The sequence below is a fragment of the Aspergillus mulundensis genome (genome assembly GCF_003369625.1).
Source record: "Aspergillus mulundensis strain DSM 5745 chromosome Unknown scaffold_8, whole genome shotgun sequence".
Classification (NCBI taxonomy): Eukaryota; Fungi; Ascomycota; class Eurotiomycetes; order Eurotiales; family Aspergillaceae; genus Aspergillus; species Aspergillus mulundensis.
The window spans coordinates 1,610,759-1,627,197 of NW_020797896.1; the positions used below are offsets into that span (position 1 = coordinate 1,610,759).

General features: G+C 46.7%; 4 protein-coding genes across 4 annotated transcripts; 3 read left to right on the forward strand and 1 right to left on the reverse strand.

Annotated features, from left to right (window-relative positions):
* Positions 1 to 4,035: 4,035 nt before the first annotated feature.
* DSM5745_07880 (oxidase ustYa family protein) lies at positions 4,036 to 5,169 on the reverse strand (the record flags this gene model as incomplete). Its single annotated transcript, XM_026749896.1, has 5 exons — positions 4,036 to 4,334; positions 4,387 to 4,486; positions 4,556 to 4,686; positions 4,743 to 4,874; positions 4,926 to 5,169. The coding sequence occupies 5 exons, from the start codon at positions 5,167 to 5,169 to the stop codon at positions 4,036 to 4,038; spliced, it is 906 nt and encodes a 301-aa protein (XP_026601928.1).
* A 910-nt stretch (positions 5,170 to 6,079) lies between these two features.
* Positions 6,080 to 7,093, forward strand: DSM5745_07881 (uncharacterized protein; the record flags this gene model as incomplete). Its single annotated transcript, XM_026749897.1, has 1 exon — positions 6,080 to 7,093. The coding sequence occupies one exon, from the start codon at positions 6,080 to 6,082 to the stop codon at positions 7,091 to 7,093; it is 1,014 nt and encodes a 337-aa protein (XP_026601929.1).
* A 3,458-nt stretch (positions 7,094 to 10,551) lies between these two features.
* DSM5745_07882 (alkaline phosphatase D family protein) lies at positions 10,552 to 12,809 on the forward strand (the record flags this gene model as incomplete). The annotated part of the gene is made up of 6 exons (XM_026749898.1): positions 10,552 to 11,182; positions 11,247 to 11,495; positions 11,565 to 11,706; positions 11,763 to 11,875; positions 11,954 to 12,258; positions 12,342 to 12,809. The coding sequence occupies 6 exons, from the start codon at positions 10,552 to 10,554 to the stop codon at positions 12,807 to 12,809; spliced, it is 1,908 nt and encodes a 635-aa protein (XP_026601930.1).
* A 1,150-nt stretch (positions 12,810 to 13,959) lies between these two features.
* DSM5745_07883 (putative MFS multidrug transporter) lies at positions 13,960 to 15,762 on the forward strand (the record flags this gene model as incomplete). Its single annotated transcript, XM_026749899.1, has 4 exons — positions 13,960 to 14,048; positions 14,099 to 14,197; positions 14,247 to 14,300; positions 14,361 to 15,762. The coding sequence occupies 4 exons, from the start codon at positions 13,960 to 13,962 to the stop codon at positions 15,760 to 15,762; spliced, it is 1,644 nt and encodes a 547-aa protein (XP_026601931.1).
* Positions 15,763 to 16,439: the final 677 nt, after the last annotated feature.

Genomic DNA, 16,439 nt, shown 5'->3' on the forward strand with positions numbered 1-16,439 from the left:
TTAATTTTATTATTACTTATTTTAAATATTACTAAAAATATTAACTAGTAATTAATTAAGTTTACTAGCTTACTAAATTATAAGCAGCCAAAGTATTTAGCTATTATTTAATTAGTTTAGTTAGAAATATAAATAAGCTAGTTATTTAGGTAGGCTAAGGTGGTGTAAATAAGCCAGGTTAAAAGGTAATAGCTAAAGAAGTAAATAAACCTATAAATAGCCCTAAAAATAAAAGAACATCCGCGGCAAAGGTAAAAATTAGGTATATAAAATATTTACTAGTACTAAAGTTAGTTAGCTAGCTAGTATTAAAGTTAATTAGCTAGCCGGTATTACTAGTAAGTGGTTGTGTAACTATTAAATTATGGTTTTTAATTATAAAGGTTTATTCCTGCTTAATTAATTTTGGGTTAAAGGTTAGTTTTAAACCAGTAATATTATTAATATGTGTTAGTAAGTTTACTTATATTTAGCCTAAAGATTACTTTAGCTTTAATAAAAATAAATTTACAGGCGTGAAATATATAATTTTTTAAGCCTTTTACTTATTAATTTATATATTTTTTATTTTTTAGCCAAGAAATAAAAGATTTTTTATAGCTTAGTAAAAAACTAATTAATTAATATCCCATGCCAGGGGGTAAGCGTACTAAGTTAAAAATAGCATAGCTATATAATAAATAATAAAGTTAATAAATAATATAATTTTTTAATTAAATTTTTTTATATACTGCTGTTTAACCTGCTAAAAAACCTTTAATTAATATACTAATATTACTAAGGTGTTGTCCCAGTCCGTCTAGGCCCTTTTTATATTAATAAAAAAAACACTTACTAATTAACTAATATATATAAATAATAAATAGGAGTTCGGGAGTTTAATAATTTTTTAATAAATAAGTAAAAAATAAAAGGTTATAAAAAAAGAGAATTAAGAAAGCAAGTTTGCTAATTTTATTAGTTAATTAAAAAAAAAAAGGTTTTTAAGGAGGAGGAGCTTGCTAGCTAGTAATAGCCAGCTAACTAATATATATAAAAGTTTTTTAAAAGCTTGGGAATTTAAGTAGTTATTTAGCTTAATAAAGGGTAAGTAAATAATTAAGTAAATAATTAAGTAAATAATTTAAAGGTTTAAAAAAAGATGTAGGCTTTTCCTAATACTAAGAATTACTTAGTTAATATTATATAGCCTAACTTAATTAAAGTTTTTAATTAAGTTATTAATTTTAATTAACTAGCATGTTTAAGACATGCTACCATTGTTATTATAAACAATAATCTTAATAAAGTATAATAAATTAATTATTGACTAAAACTAACTAAGCTCTAGATTTAGAAAAGGGGTTAATAACGGTGGCCAATGGCAGTATATGCCGCTAGTGGCTGGCCAACGTTGACAGTTATTATAGTTATTATAAATATTTTAGACACTTTTAATATTATTTTACTATAATACTTACTTTAGTAAATAATAAAGTAAGGCTAGCCTTGCGTGCTCCTGGCCTTAATTATAAGCTTTTTTAATAAATAAAGTATAAAAATACGCCTAAAATTTATTATAATAATAATATACTTAGTATATTATAGCATGCTATAAGGCTTGCCTTTTTTTAGTATTATTTTTATTATATATAGCTAAATTATTACTAGTAAACTTAATCCTATACTTTAGTTATATAAATAACTTTTATTTTAGCCATGCAAGTAACTTTTTTTATATAAATTATAAATATTTAATAAAAAATATTTATAGTATATTAGCCTAGGAAAAATAAAATAAAATAGCCTTTATATTTAAAAAATTAAAAATATTATATATTACCTAAAAATAGTATAGTAAGTTATTATTACTAGTAATTAATAACTAGTTAATAATTATTTTTATTATTATTATACTAGGCTAAAAATAACTTGCGCTATACTAGCTAAATATTTTTTTAATACATAATTTTTTTAATATTAATATATTATTAAATAAGTAGTTAAAGTCCGTGTAGTAGCTTAATATATTTATAATTTAATATATATAATATATGGTTTACCCGCAAATTTACTTTATAAAATAATTATTACTTATATTATTTTTAGCTTTTTATATAATATAAAGGCATGGTATAATAATTAAACTAAGCCTAAAAAACACGCGCAAGACCTAAAGGTTAATATTTAACTAGGCTAGCATATTAAAGTAATTAAAAAAATATTAGCTTTAGCCGCCCGTGGTGTACTTTTAGTTTTTTAAATAATATTTATAATAACTTTTTTTAAAAATATTAAATTTTTTTTTATAATAATAATATTAAAAAAAGTATAACTATAATTTACCCTAAGGCTTTAGTTAGTAAATAACTAAAATTTATTAATAATATAAGTAATATTACTAAAAGTCTTATAAGGTTAGGGCGCTAGCTCCTGCTAAAAACTAAAAACTAAGGTATAAATTATAAGGATATTTTTTTTAAATACCTTAAGGCTAATTTTAGCGCACCCTTATTACTTTTAAAGGTATTTAAAAAACCTTATTAAAGGCAAGGCTAAGAAGCTAGCTATAAAAAAGTTTAAATAATAATAATAAATACTACTAATAATAAAAATAGTAATTTTTAGTAATAATTTTAAATAAATATATTAAGGTATTTATTATATAAGTTATAGCTATATAATATATTATAAATAATATTTTTAAGTATAGGGGCTATTAATAATTAGCGCCTAGTTTTATATTTATAATATTAAAACTATTAATATACTTTAAAAACTAAAAGTAGTAATTAAAAAACTGTTTAGGGCTTTTATTTATTAGTTTTATATAAATAATATTTTAATAATTTAATATATATGTAAATAACCCTTATTATTTTTTAATTAGGCTTTTTAAGTGCTATATTAACTTATAAATTAATATATAATTTATTTAAGGTAATTTCTTGGTTATATAAATATTAAAGGTAACAAGCTAGTTAATAAGCTTGCTAATAAAATAGCTTTTATAAAGGCCTAATTTTTAAAGCTTAATTTTTTAAAGGCATAGCTTATAATAAGTAAAGTATATAACTTATATAAGTAAATATATTATACTACCTAGGTTAAATAATAAAAAAGCACCTTTATAAAGCTATTTATATAATATAAAAAATAACTTATTATAAAGTTAAAGCCTTACTAAGTTAAGCTATTATTAAAACTAGTATTAAAATAATTAGTTTTATATTATTAATTTATACTTAGGTTTTTATATAATAACTTTAAGTAATATTATAAGTATTTTTAATATAAAAATATTAAGTTTACTTGCTCCTGCGGGATAAGTAAAAGTTTTAAATATTTAGTTTTTTATTATTATTTTAAATAATACTTTTTATAATAGCCCTAATATTTTATAATATTATTAATAATTAAGGCTAAGGCCTTAAAATACCTTTATAAATTAAAGCCTAAAGGCTTTATATTATTATTTAAAATTATAAACTTTTATAAGTTTATTTACTTTTGCTAGGGCACCCCGCGACTTAATATTATTAAAATTACCTAGTTTAATATTAAATAATTTTTTTTATTTTATTATGCTTTTTTTTTATTTTAAATACCTTTTTTTAATATAACTAGCTTTAGCTAATATATTTTTTTTATAATAAGGTAAGTTTTTATAACCTTTTATAACTAAAACCCTGGACATATAATAAATAATACCTATTAATAATTATATATAAAAATAATATATAAAAAACAGGCGCTTAGCTTATAAGCTTTAATAAAAATTACCCTTTAAAATAAAAAGCCTTTTTATATATAAATTATTTAAATAAGTTACTTACCTAGTAGTGGCACGCCCTTATACCCTAAGGAAGGTTTAAAATAATAGGCATACGCCTAGCGATCCCCGGGGCGTTAAATATCACTACTACTACTACTACTAGATAACAAACGCGGCTTACGATACTACGGTCTACCAAGCTTCTCATGGAAGACCATTGCCCATTGCCAGAAATAGAATGCGCATTGAGACTCGGTCCAACGATAACGTAGAGATACAGCTCACGGCACCTCGCTAAGCACGCTTCCTCTCTGCGGCGGGATCAGAAAGCCCTCCGTGGCCCCTTCAGCCCCATGTCCGTTCTCATCTCCATTTCCATGCCCATGTCCATGTCCATGCTCATGCAAAGGCAACTGATTCATCTCCGCCCAAGCGCGAATGTCCTCGAAGTTCCGACACACGTGCTCGGTATTGAAGTCGACAAACGGGCTCGGATGCTCGGGGTGGATCCACACTTGTCCGAGGACGCCGACGTCGATCGTGCACATTAGCTGTTGGCGGAGGATATCGAGGCAGTGCGCTGTGAGGGATTAGAGGGGGATATGGGTGAGTGGGGATAACGGTGGACATACAAACATGCCGTCGGACGATAAAGTCGTCGTTCTTGAAGGCGCCTTCGCCTTTCGCGTGGTAGTAGTTGTAGTTGTAGTAGAGGGATTGGCGGAGGAGGTTCTGCGAGGTATTCCGAGTTAGATGTGTATGTGTATCCTCTCACGGTGTGGTCTTTATCGCAGGACTCACCAGACAATGCAGATGATGGAACCCTTCGATGTTCGCTGGATACCCGCCGCCATAAGCTTCGCTGATCTGGACCTGGCCTGGTGTGATGCCGGACATCGCTGCTTGGTCGACGGGGACACGGATGGGTCGGTCTAGCGCGGTAAGCAATCCTTCATGTCGTCCCGGGTCAAAGAGACAAGCAACGTACAGTTCGCGCCTATGGCTTCCCATGCAGCATCGACTTCGGGGCTCGCGTCCTGGCGGTAGATGTTCTGCTTCAATAGCGAGCCGTTGAAACGCTGGCGCTGGTATTTGATCGGGACGTTTGAGAGCACGGGGGCTGCCCAATCGAGTCAGCAATTCGTTTGATATGTTCAAGCTGATGATGTACAGTAGTGAGTCGTATGGCGTGAGCACGTCTCGTCAAGATCATGAACCCAGTATCCGACAGAGATGCCCACCATACAGAACAGGGTGGACGCGAAGACACATAGCGACACCGTCCACGCCCGTCTATGATTGTCGCGCTGCTTTAACCTCTTCTTTGATGGGGTCCATGAGTGCGTGGCCTCGCCTTCGTCGAGAAGTCGCTCGTGGTCGTGGTTGCCTTCATCGGTATCCTCCACCGGGCGCATCTTCTCGAGAAAGAGTGTTTGGGGCGGCAGGTAGTTCATCTCAATCGTTCTCAGCGAAGTCTCTCCGACGACTGACTTGGCAGATCTAAATCTAGACTTCCATCGCACCCTGAAGAAAGAAGGGGGCGGGGAAGAAAACACTGCAGACTGCAGGCTGCAGGTGAACATTTCTGCCAGGACCAGTGCAACGCCGTTGAAGCAAGCAACCCATCCGCAGAATTCGGCAAGACAAATTCTGGGTGTACACCGGTGTATTTCAGCGTTCAAATGTTAGGCCGATCCCCTCGGGCGGGATTCTACGCGGGTGTCCAACGTGTTTGATACCGGCGGGTGCGACGCATCGCGTACCGGCAGCTCTGTTTCGCGAAAGATGTGATAGAGAGCGGGGTGGTGCTTTGGAAGCTGGCACCTGGAAATACCGCAGTAGAGTCCTGACCAGATGTGCAGGGGGAGCAGATCTCGCAATTGTCGACCAAGCAAGGAGTATGCGGAGGAATGCACGAGAACTCCAGATCATATAGCGAACGGATGCTGCCAGCCAGCTCGAGACCTGGATGGAGAAGGGAAACGGCAAGGGCGATTCAGTCACCGGAACCCCGCGGGGGTGCAAGGGTTGAGGTGACACTGCATCCGGATCAAGGCCTTCAATCAAACAAGAGCGACGGCGCGGAAGGGAGGAAGAACATCTGTCTCCCGTCCGTCGTGGTATTCCCCGGAGAGTCTGGAACTTACGCGTAAGAACGCAGCTTGCCTCTCAGATCCAAATAGAGCTCGGGGAGTTTGATCGTTGGTAGATGGATATAAGTATTGCTGGTCCTCACGGCCTTCAGCCCTCTCGCAATTCGATCATCATCTCGACGGCCAACTCAAGCTTCTTACCCAACGCCACAGCAGTCTAGACTCGCCCACCATGCACCTCACCCCTGTCGGACTCATCGCCTTGGCGGCGCAGCTGGGCCTGGTGCTCGGACGGCCGATGGGAGACGCCGCCACTGGTGATGAATGGATGCTCAACGCGGATAATGACCAGTCGCCTGCGAATGTCAAAGCCAATTCTGCAGGGTTGCTCTCCGGGCTCCTCGACTGGAAATCGCCAGACTGGATGCTCGGCAAGGAGTCGGCTCCCCAAATGTCCAGCGACAACGCCGCAAGGATGATGACTTCCAACTCCAAGGAGTCACCCGGTTGGATGCTTGGTATGGACCCGGAGATGCCTGCTCAGCCGGCAAACGACCAGACCGCAAGGATGATGGTCTCCACCGGGAACGAGAAGGCGGATGGACCAGACTGGATGCTGGGCCAGGGTGACGACGAGGATGTGCCTCCCGAGCAGGTAGATGTCGACACTGTCAAGCTGAGGATGGCTCCCCAAGAGAATGTGAACGAGAACGTCCCAGACTGGATGCTAGGCAAGGGAACCGAGTCACCCACCGGCACCGTCGACGCCAAAATGGCAGACATGAACGAACAGGATCGTGTTACGACCCTGGCGAACCAAAAGCGACAGGACGAAGTGCCGACCTCGACAGACAGCTCCTCCTGGAGTACGACGCACAGCCACTCGCATTCGCACTCGACTCACCCCGGGCACACGACATGGACTTCGTCGGCTGAGACTTCCACGTCCACCTCGACGGAGACCTCTATGACTTCTTCTACATCGACTTCGATGACCACCTCTACGACTTCTTCGACATCCTCCTCAACGAGCTCTACGACTACTTCTACGTCCACTTCGACCACTTCGACCACCTCTACGACTACTTCTACATCCACCTCGACAACCTCTTCAACGACCAGCTCGGCGTCCCCTACTGGCCCAGGTCAGTATGGCAACTACGGCGCGTACGGGAATTACGGGAGTTATGCCAGTTACGGGGAGTATGAGGGTGAGACCTTCATGGATGAGGCCGGGTCCGCTTGAAGGCTTTGCTTAGGTTTATGTGTGCTTTTGAACTTAGGAATCTGGGCGAAGGGTTACCCCTGCGGAGTGCGGGGATTGTAGTTCTCATGGCCTCTGTTATGCATGGTTTTATGCATCTTTGTACTCCGATGTATGCTCACAATCAGGCAATGCATTCCTTGTGACACACGGCAAAATCACTCATACAAGCCTTTTCCCCAGCGGAATTATGCAGGGGATAGACGTAGATCAATGGGCCTGAATCTCACGAGCCCTGCAGTTATCAGACACCTCTTGATCTCAGGCATCTACAATCTAGACCTCGAAATTCTTCAACAACTTGCCCCAGCTAATTCAAGGACAGACCAGTCCAAACCCAAATCCATGCAAGGTGATGATCACGCGGTCCCATGATACAATGCCCCGTACGGCGAACACCAACCACCGTCCTACCACATGCTCGCCGCATGGTTACACCTCGACCCAATGACAATAATAAGAGAACCAAAGTGGCGAGTTAGACGATGAACTGGTTATCTCCCAACCAGTCAGTTGGCGAGGTAAGGAGTTTATCGATTGGGGCGCATACTCGGATGGACTCGAACAGCAAGCGGGATTGGACAGTCCAGCGTCGGGACTCACCTCCATGTGTGAACGAGTGAATATAAATGAGGATCCGCCGGGACACAATATCAATCAACTTAATTCCACAGCAAGCTCGGTACTCCAATATACGACCAGAAGTCTGATCTGAGAAATGGAAGGGAAAGACACGACATCTGTCACTATGAGACTCCCAGGTACAACGATCACTGCCCCAAGCCAATCCACCACACACCCAGTCCCCTCTGCGCAACATTCCATGCATAACCTCACTGCTCGACTCGTACCCTACTGACACATTTCTCCCATCCAGACCCCGACACCAAACCCCTCGAAACCGGCTCACACACCCTACCCCTCCACCCCATAAACGGGCGCAAGCTCCTCACGAAAATCGACCTCCGCCTCCTCCCCATGCTCTGCTTCATGTACATGGTTACGTTCCTGGACCGGTACGCCCGACCCCTTGCCCTAGTCTTACTCTCCCTCCAAACCCGGGTATGCTAAGCTAAGCTATACCCAACTAACGAATGGCTCAGCGTAAACATCGGCAACGCCGCGACACTCGGCATGAAAGAGGATCTGGGGATTGAGAGCGGGACGAAGTACAACGCCGCGCTGATGATCTTCTTCATCCCGTACATTGTCTTTGAGATCCCGAGTAATGTTCTCCTGAGGAGGTTGAGGCCGCATGTTTGGTGTACGTACCCTACCCATTCCCTATCAAATTGCTCTCGGCTCGGGCTAACCGTGTGCGTGTGCGTGCGTGCGTGCGTGCAGTATCCCTCTGCGTCTTCGGCTTCGGCACAGTCTGCACACTCCAGGGCCTCGTGCGATCCTGGGAGGCGCTCATGGCAACGCGCTTCTTCCTTGGCTTGTTTGAGACGGGGATGGCGCCGGGTTGTATGTCCGTCCTGGCCTCCTTTCCTTCCCGTTGCTTTTTCCATCCCCCGCTCTAACAACTAGGGTTCGTGTCAGGTGTGTATCTCCTAGGAATGTGGTACCGCCGCTCCGAAGCACAGAAGCGATACAGCGCGTTCAGCAGCTCGACGATTCTCGCCGGTGCATTTGGGGGTCTGCTTGCCAGTGCCATTGGGAAGATGGATGGGGTGGGGGGGTATAGCGGGTGGCGGTGGGTGTTTATTCTTGAAGGCTTGGGGACGATTCTCATGGCCGGGGTGGTGTTCTTTGCGCTGCCGGATTTCCCGGAGGATTGTGCAGGGAAGTGGCTTTCTGAGGGGGAGCTTGAGTTTCTCAGGGAGAAGATGGGGGGTGAGACGGGACGGTTGACGGGGAGGGAGAGGATGGGGGTTTGGGATGTGCTTGCGGTGTTCAGGGATTGTCAGTATTGCATACCTCCAGCCGCTGCCCCGGTGGGTGATGGGGCATAAACCTTGGTTGGCTGATGGGTGGCATAGGGAAGATATTCATCGGGGCATTTATGATGTTCGGGCAGGTTGTCAGTGCGTATAGTACGTCTCCCCAGACCCCGACACATCCCTGTATACCCTTCCCTAGATGGAATACCAACCGGCAACAGGCTACGCCTACTTCGCACCCACGATAATCCGCACCTACGGCTACGGCGGTACTCATCCCCCCATCCCCTCCCTTCCCTCCTTATACTCACTACGTCCAGAAATAAAAACCCAACTCTACTCCGTCCCCCCCTGGGCCGCAGCCTTCGCATGCGTGATGCTAACCGCCACACTCTCCGACTACCTCCGACACCGATACGCCTTCACGATGCTCGGCATGGTCGTAGCCATAGCGGGGTACGGCGTGCTGCTCTCGCTCAAGGACACGCACCACCACAACATTGAGTACGGCGCGCTGTTCCTGATTACGTGCGGGTGCTTCAGCGCCAGTCCGATTTTTCTTTGCTGGTTTGGCATGAATCTGGGTGGGCATACGAGGAGGAGTGTTGGGACGGCGTTTCAGATTGGGTTTGCGAATGGTATGTGTACCCCCGCCCCCTGCGCAATATGATGTTTTGGATAGGCCTGGATGCTGACGAGTGGTATGGTGTGCAGTTGGCGGTATCATTGCGACATACGCCTTCCTCGAGAAAGACGCGCCGCTTTATCGCAATGGGTATATTATCGGGTTGTCGTTTGCTTGTTTCTCGGCGGCCATATCGACGGTGTACTTCGTTGCTGTCAGGCACGAGAATAAGCAGCGCGAGAGGATGCTTGCCAGTGGTCTGGAGGTTACGGCTGAGGAGGAGGAGAAGTTGGGGGACCTGGCGGCCACGTATCGATATGCGTACTGATCTTCGCCTTCCCATATGCGGTTTCCAACGTTATTTGAGATCCAAGTATACCCAAGAAAGCAGGTACGCCAATGCAGCCTAAATGATTACATATTGCAGCGGTTTCTATGGCGGACACAGTGCCAATGCTTGGCTGGGCTTGGGTGGCAGGGACAAGACTGATCGGCAACAGGCACATTGCCAATGGTGGTAGATTGTGCCTGCACGGGCTCGGTTTCTTGTTAATGATATTTATGATGCTGGTTAACTTCCCTGGGATCCGTCTTGGCTGCGGAGTCCGCTACCTTCTTCCTCTCTCCAAGCAAGGCCGACCCGTACATCTTAATATAGGTACCCTCAAAGATCGTGACTCGTTGATTGACTGGCACAGAATGTTTCGTATGAGGCGGGTATGTCGTGAATGCATGTGGCGGAAAACAAGATGATTATTGGCGTTTGATATTGCAAGACGGGTCGAGGTTACGTCGTGCTACATGGTCCAACAAACAGTCAGGGCTAGATGCAATATAAATAACGCCATTCGTCGCAGTGTAACATCTACATCCTAAGAACCCGTTACCAGATAGCTTGAGTTGATCGAGCTCTTCGGCAGCTTCTACCAGAAATGGCCCCTCCAGCCGCCTTCGCCGGCGCCCTCTGCCTCCTCTCCCTAACCACCACCACCCTCGCCTCCTTCACCTCCAACCTGAACTACCGCAGCCCATCACTCAACGAAAACCACATCAACCTGGGCATCGACACTGCGAAAATCCACCACCGCAGCCTCACAAAACGCTCAGAACCCGCCTACACCCCGTCAGAGCTCCACTTCACCCACGGCGTCGCCTCAGGCGACCCCTACGCCGACAGCGTAATCCTCTGGACGAGAGCCGCACCCTCCCTCAACGCCTCAGCCAGCGAAACAACAGTATCCGGCGCCGTTCCGCTATACGACCACGAGAACGAGAAATACGCCAAGGCCAGCGCGCATCCGATTTGCGTGACGTACCGCGTTTTGGACAGTCCCAGTGCGAATGCCAGTGTCGTCGATGAGGGCGAAGTTTACACAAGCAGCGATGTTGACTACACAGTCAAGGTCGAAGCAACCGGTCTCCAGCCATTCACGAGCTACTGGTACCAGTTTCGTATCTGCGACTCGGAGAATGTCTCCCCGCTTGGACGGACGAAGACGGCGCCTAGTGCGGACCAGGATGTTGAGGAGGTTAAGCTGGCTGTGCACTCTTGCAGCAATTACCGTATGCTGCCTCTTTCTTTCACCTACTCTATGAGAATGAGAAGTTTCCTGACGATACGTCCCAGCAACCGGCTACTTCAACGCCTACGGCAACGTCGCGCGCAAGGACGGCGTTGACTACGTGATCCACCTAGGCGACTACATCTACGAGTACGAGAACGGGGTGCCGGGCGTCGACGAGCGCGCCGTTATCCCGCCGCGCGAGATCTTTAGTCTCTATGACTACCGCACCAGACTGGGACAGTATCGGACGGATGAGGACCTTCGCGCGAGCCATGAGATGTTTCCGTGGATTCCGGTTTGGGATGATCATGGTGGGTTGATCACTTTCTTTTCAGACTTACTGAGGTGAAGGGTCAAGGGTGCTGATGTGACGAGTACAGAGATCGCAAACAACGGATACAGAGACGGCTTCAGCGGACTGCGCAACACGGAGGAAAGCTTCGTGAACTATGGGCCACGGATCAGCGTGGACCAGCGCAAGATGAATGCCGTGCGGGCTTACTTTGAGTGGATGCCGATTCGGTATGCATTTCCTATCGTACCCTCTGCTTCTCAAACACTCTTTGAACTTGTGACAGACAAGTCGACATGGACGACGGCCTGCGCATCTGGCGGAGCTTCCAAATGGGCACGCTCTTCGACCTGATCATGCTCGATACGCGGAACTACGACCGCTCCATCACAGATCTGAGTACCTCCCCTGCCCTGCCCTGCCCTCTCCCTCCTCCCTCCTCCCCCAACCTCCCCTACTGAACCCCTGAAACCGCAGGCGACAACACCGAATACATAAAATCAATCCACGACTCCCCCGCACGCTCCCTGCTAGGCCCGCGGCAAGAAAACTGGTTCTACCGCACCCTCTCGGAGTCCCACAGCCGCGGCGCAAAATGGCGCGTCATCGGCAACCAGCTCGTCTTCGCGCATATCCAGCAGGTTAACGAAGACGGGTCCCTGAGTTTCAACGCCGACGCGTGGACCGGGTACCGGGCGAACCAGAACCGCACGCTGCGGCATCTGTATGAGAATGGGATTGGCGATAATATTAATATTGCGGGCGATACGCATGTGAATTGGGTACACACGCCTTGTCATACATTGCGTCCGCTGCCTTTGGGAAGGGTACCATATGCTAACGGGCGACGGGGCATATTGTACAGGTCTCCGATATGATCTGGGAAGGCACACACCCATACAACAACATCACGGGCGCCGGCTCCGTGGGCGTTGAATTCGCAGGCACGGCCGTCTCAAGCACTGGTCTAAGCACAGTGTCCGTCTCGGACGCCGAGACCATCGCTCAATCGTACAGCGTCAACCCCGAGCTCAAGTGGGTGGAGGGATACTACCGCGGCTACTTCGAGCTGCACCTTCGGCGGGACAAAGCTAAGGCGCGGTACTTTGGGTGTCCGTCTGTTGCGAGCCGGAATAGCTGGGAGCTCCCGCTGGCGAATTGGACGGTGCGTCGTGGTGAGAGTCACCTTGAACGGCCGCTTGCGGGGGGTGCGGTTGAGGCGGGGTATTTTGTTGGTAGGGAGGTGAAGCATAGTGAGGTTGCGGTTGATACGGCGACGGGGATTTGGGAGAGTGTGAGGGGGAGGTTTGGGAAGATGTTTATTGAGCATTAGGGTTGGATTACAGGGGTTGGGTATATGGGGCTCGCCTGGTACTGGTACTTAGCACAGAGGCACCGTCATCTATTTCCTACTCTTCTCCTATTATCCCACGAATTGTTGCTCATTAAAGGACTGGCAGAGCCGAGTTCATCTAGTTAACAGCCTAAACTCCTGTCCTGCATGTCAATCATTCAAACTTAATGCGATTATAATCCCGTCCTTTGGCGCTCATTTACCCCCTTGGTGATTTCTGAATGAAGTGGAATTAAGCTTATGGAGTCAACGGGCTTATGCATAAAAGAAGCCGGATATCTAATCTGGTCCTGGAGGTGCAAGGTGCCTCCGTTTGTCTGTCCCGCCACGGCTCAGAATCAACTTCGCTTGTCGTTTTCATGGGCGTTTGATCGTTGATCTTTATAGTCATTCCCATACCAGGGATACTCCAGTCTTCTTTCTTATTTCTCTGACTTTATGGTCGTGTCACTGTCCCGGTTATTTGGTAGTTTCAACGCCGAATGTTGCACCAGGATGCCGAGTCAGATATATAATTTTCCCGCGGTCAGCATGCGTAGCACCGTATATTGTTATGAAGACTCACCACCACAAACATCACACCAATAAGTCACTCCAGCCCACTTCTCATGGCCCCTGAAAAAGATATATGGCCATGCCTCCCACGTGGTCGCCTTCCTGCCAAACACTGCAGATCCGACCTCAAGCTCCGATTCCGATTCCGATTCCAAGAGCCGAGCAGACCCAGCGCAACCCTAAACACCAAATCCGGATATCGGTATACTCTTGAAAAAAGCTCTTAACGTCTATGATGTCACTCGCTATCAAAAACAATGGGCCTGGCCCTCGACTATCAAATTACGATCGGGATGCCGGATTACTGAGTGGAAAGGGTCCACGGGGTGGGTCTGGTGACGTCCTACCGGGCCATCCGGACCCTGCAAAGCGTCTCGGGATGCCGAACCAGTGGACTGTCATCCGGATCATGGTTCTTGCTGGACGACGATTCATGACGATGCCTGTCAGGTTTTTTTTCGACCCGGATTATAAATGTCTTTTCCCCTGGTTTTTCGCTCCTACGAAGTTGGGCCTGAGCTGGAGCTGAGCTACAACTGCGCTGTATCTTGCGCTTGCATCGAGGGCTTTCAATATGGCTTCCGAGCAGAATCATGCGGCGACTGCGCCCACACATGATGGTGGCTTAACTGGCCGAGGCCAAAAGAAGAGCTTGGTCCAGAAGTTTGTGTCCCCGTCCAGCCGGGACCGCACCTAGTAACTAACAGCGCCAGAATCAAGGGCTATTTCCACAGCGACATGACCGGCGAGATCAACAACAGCGTCGATGTCGAGATTCACTCATGGAATGGACCGGATGACCCGGATAACCCGTGAGACCGTCCGAGTCTGCTATGAAGTCCGTCCTGCTGACAGCCACAGATTCAACTGGAGCACGAAATACAAGTGGGCGCTGACGGTCACCGTCTGCTTCATGTACGCCCTCTCCCTCACCAATCTCCCTCGCACAAGCTGACTCCTAACTTCTTCTCCCAGCTCCATCCTCACCGGCCTCCCCGCAGGAACCTACGGCAGCGGCAACGACTGGATGGCCGAGAAATTCCACGTCCAGAACTCCCCCTTCCCAAACCTCTACTGGGCCACCACCTCCTGGAACATGGGCGCCGCCTTCTGGCCGCTGATCTTCGTGCCGCTCACCGAATCCTCCGGCCGCATGCCGGGCTACTTCGTCGCCTACATCATCCTGATAATCTCGCTCTTTCCATCCGCCTTCGCGCCCAACTTCGCAACCCTCGTCGTAACGCGCTTCTTTGGCGGCGGCGCGTCCTCCGTGTCCATTAATATCGTCGGCGGCAGTATCTCGGATGTATGGTACGGCACGAAGGCGCGCAGTCTGCCGATGTCGCTGTTCGGGTTCACGAGTGTCGTGGGTATCGCGCTGGGCCCGTTTATCGGGAGTGCGATTGTGCAGATCCACAAGAATGATCCGTGGCGCTGGATCTTCTACATCCAGATCATATACAACGCGGCGCTCCTGCCGATCTTCTGGTTGATACTGCGTGAGACCCGCCCAGACGTGATACTTAAACGGCGCGCCGCGAAAATCCGCAAGGAGACGGGGCGTCCTGTCTACGCGCAGGCGGAGCTCTCTGCGCCCTCGACCCTGCGCCTCCTGCAGATATCCTTCAAGCGGCCGACGAAAATGCTCCTCACCGAGCCGGTGGTCATCTTCTTCACGCTGTGGATCAGTTTCGCGTGGGGGATCCTGTACCTCTTCTTCAGCAGCGTCGTGCAGACATTCGGGCAGAACTACGGGTGGGACACGATGGCGACAGGCCTAGTCCAGCTCGCGATCTCGGTCGGCGCTGTTATCGGCACGGTCTTCAACCCCGTGCAGGACTGGCTGTATCTGCGCTCCGGAAACCGAAACAAGGAGAAGCCTGGCAGGCCGATTCCCGAGGCGCGCCTGTACACCTCCATCCCGGGCTCGTTGCTCTTCGCAGCCGGCCTGTTCTGGTACGGCTGGGCCTCCCAGCCGGACGTGCACTGGATTGTTCCGGCCATTGGAATCACGGCGGCGGGAATCGGGATCTACAGTATCTACATGGCCGTCGTGAACTATCTTACCGATGCGTATGAGCGGTATGCGGCCAGCGCGCTGAGCGCAGCCAGTCTGGGGAGGAATAGCTTCGGCGCATTTTTGCCGCTGGCCAGCCCGCAGCTGTTCAGTAACCTTGGCTTTGGATGGGCGGGGACACTCCTGGGTTTCATTGGGGTTGCGCTGAGTGTTGTCCCTGTTGTGCTGGTGCTCAAGGGGCCGGCGATTCGGCGGTCCAGTCCGTTTATGAGGGAGAGTATGTGGGATGACGAGGAGAAGGAGAATGAGACTGGCGAGGGGTTGGAGGGGAAGGAGGGTGGACAGGCAGAGAATGTCTAGGACTGTCCCATGTGCTTCTCTACCTAACTACCTTCAAACCATCCTTCCATAATGCTGAAGGATTTCGTGCATTCCGTACCTAGGCACCACGGCCATAGACATGCATTATGCATATAGGAGCTGTAGTGCCTTCAGATACGGAGGCTCGATGGGTCAAAAACCATGAATAATATACACCTTACATCATGCCTTTAATTATCCCATTCGTGTAGGCTGAATCCAGGAGGCCGTCTGTTGCCACTTCCGTGAAGTGATCCAGTGAGTGGAATAGAAGGAAGGAGAAGATATGAGGCTAGAGCAGTGGACGATGCTGACCCATTAATGTCCCGCGGGACTCCAGGCCATACCTATATCCGTGTGTATCCAAAAGGTCTAAGCTCATGATGTATCCATGACAGAAACTAAAAAAGGGCGACGATTATACCATAAGGAAACTATAGAGCCCTTCGTATCGATCCCTCAATCACTGGCATACATGAGAGGAGTCTAGGCTGTTAATCGTTCGACCCTTGGTTAAGAACAGTTTCGAAGTGCAAGGGAAATGAATATAGTACGGTACCTACAGCCTGGAGGACTTTGAAGCAGAGTTAGGAGGATCAAACGCGCCATCAAACAGAAAAGACAGAGAAGAGGAGGTGTGGACTGATAAGTATATAGGAAATCGAAACATAAATAAA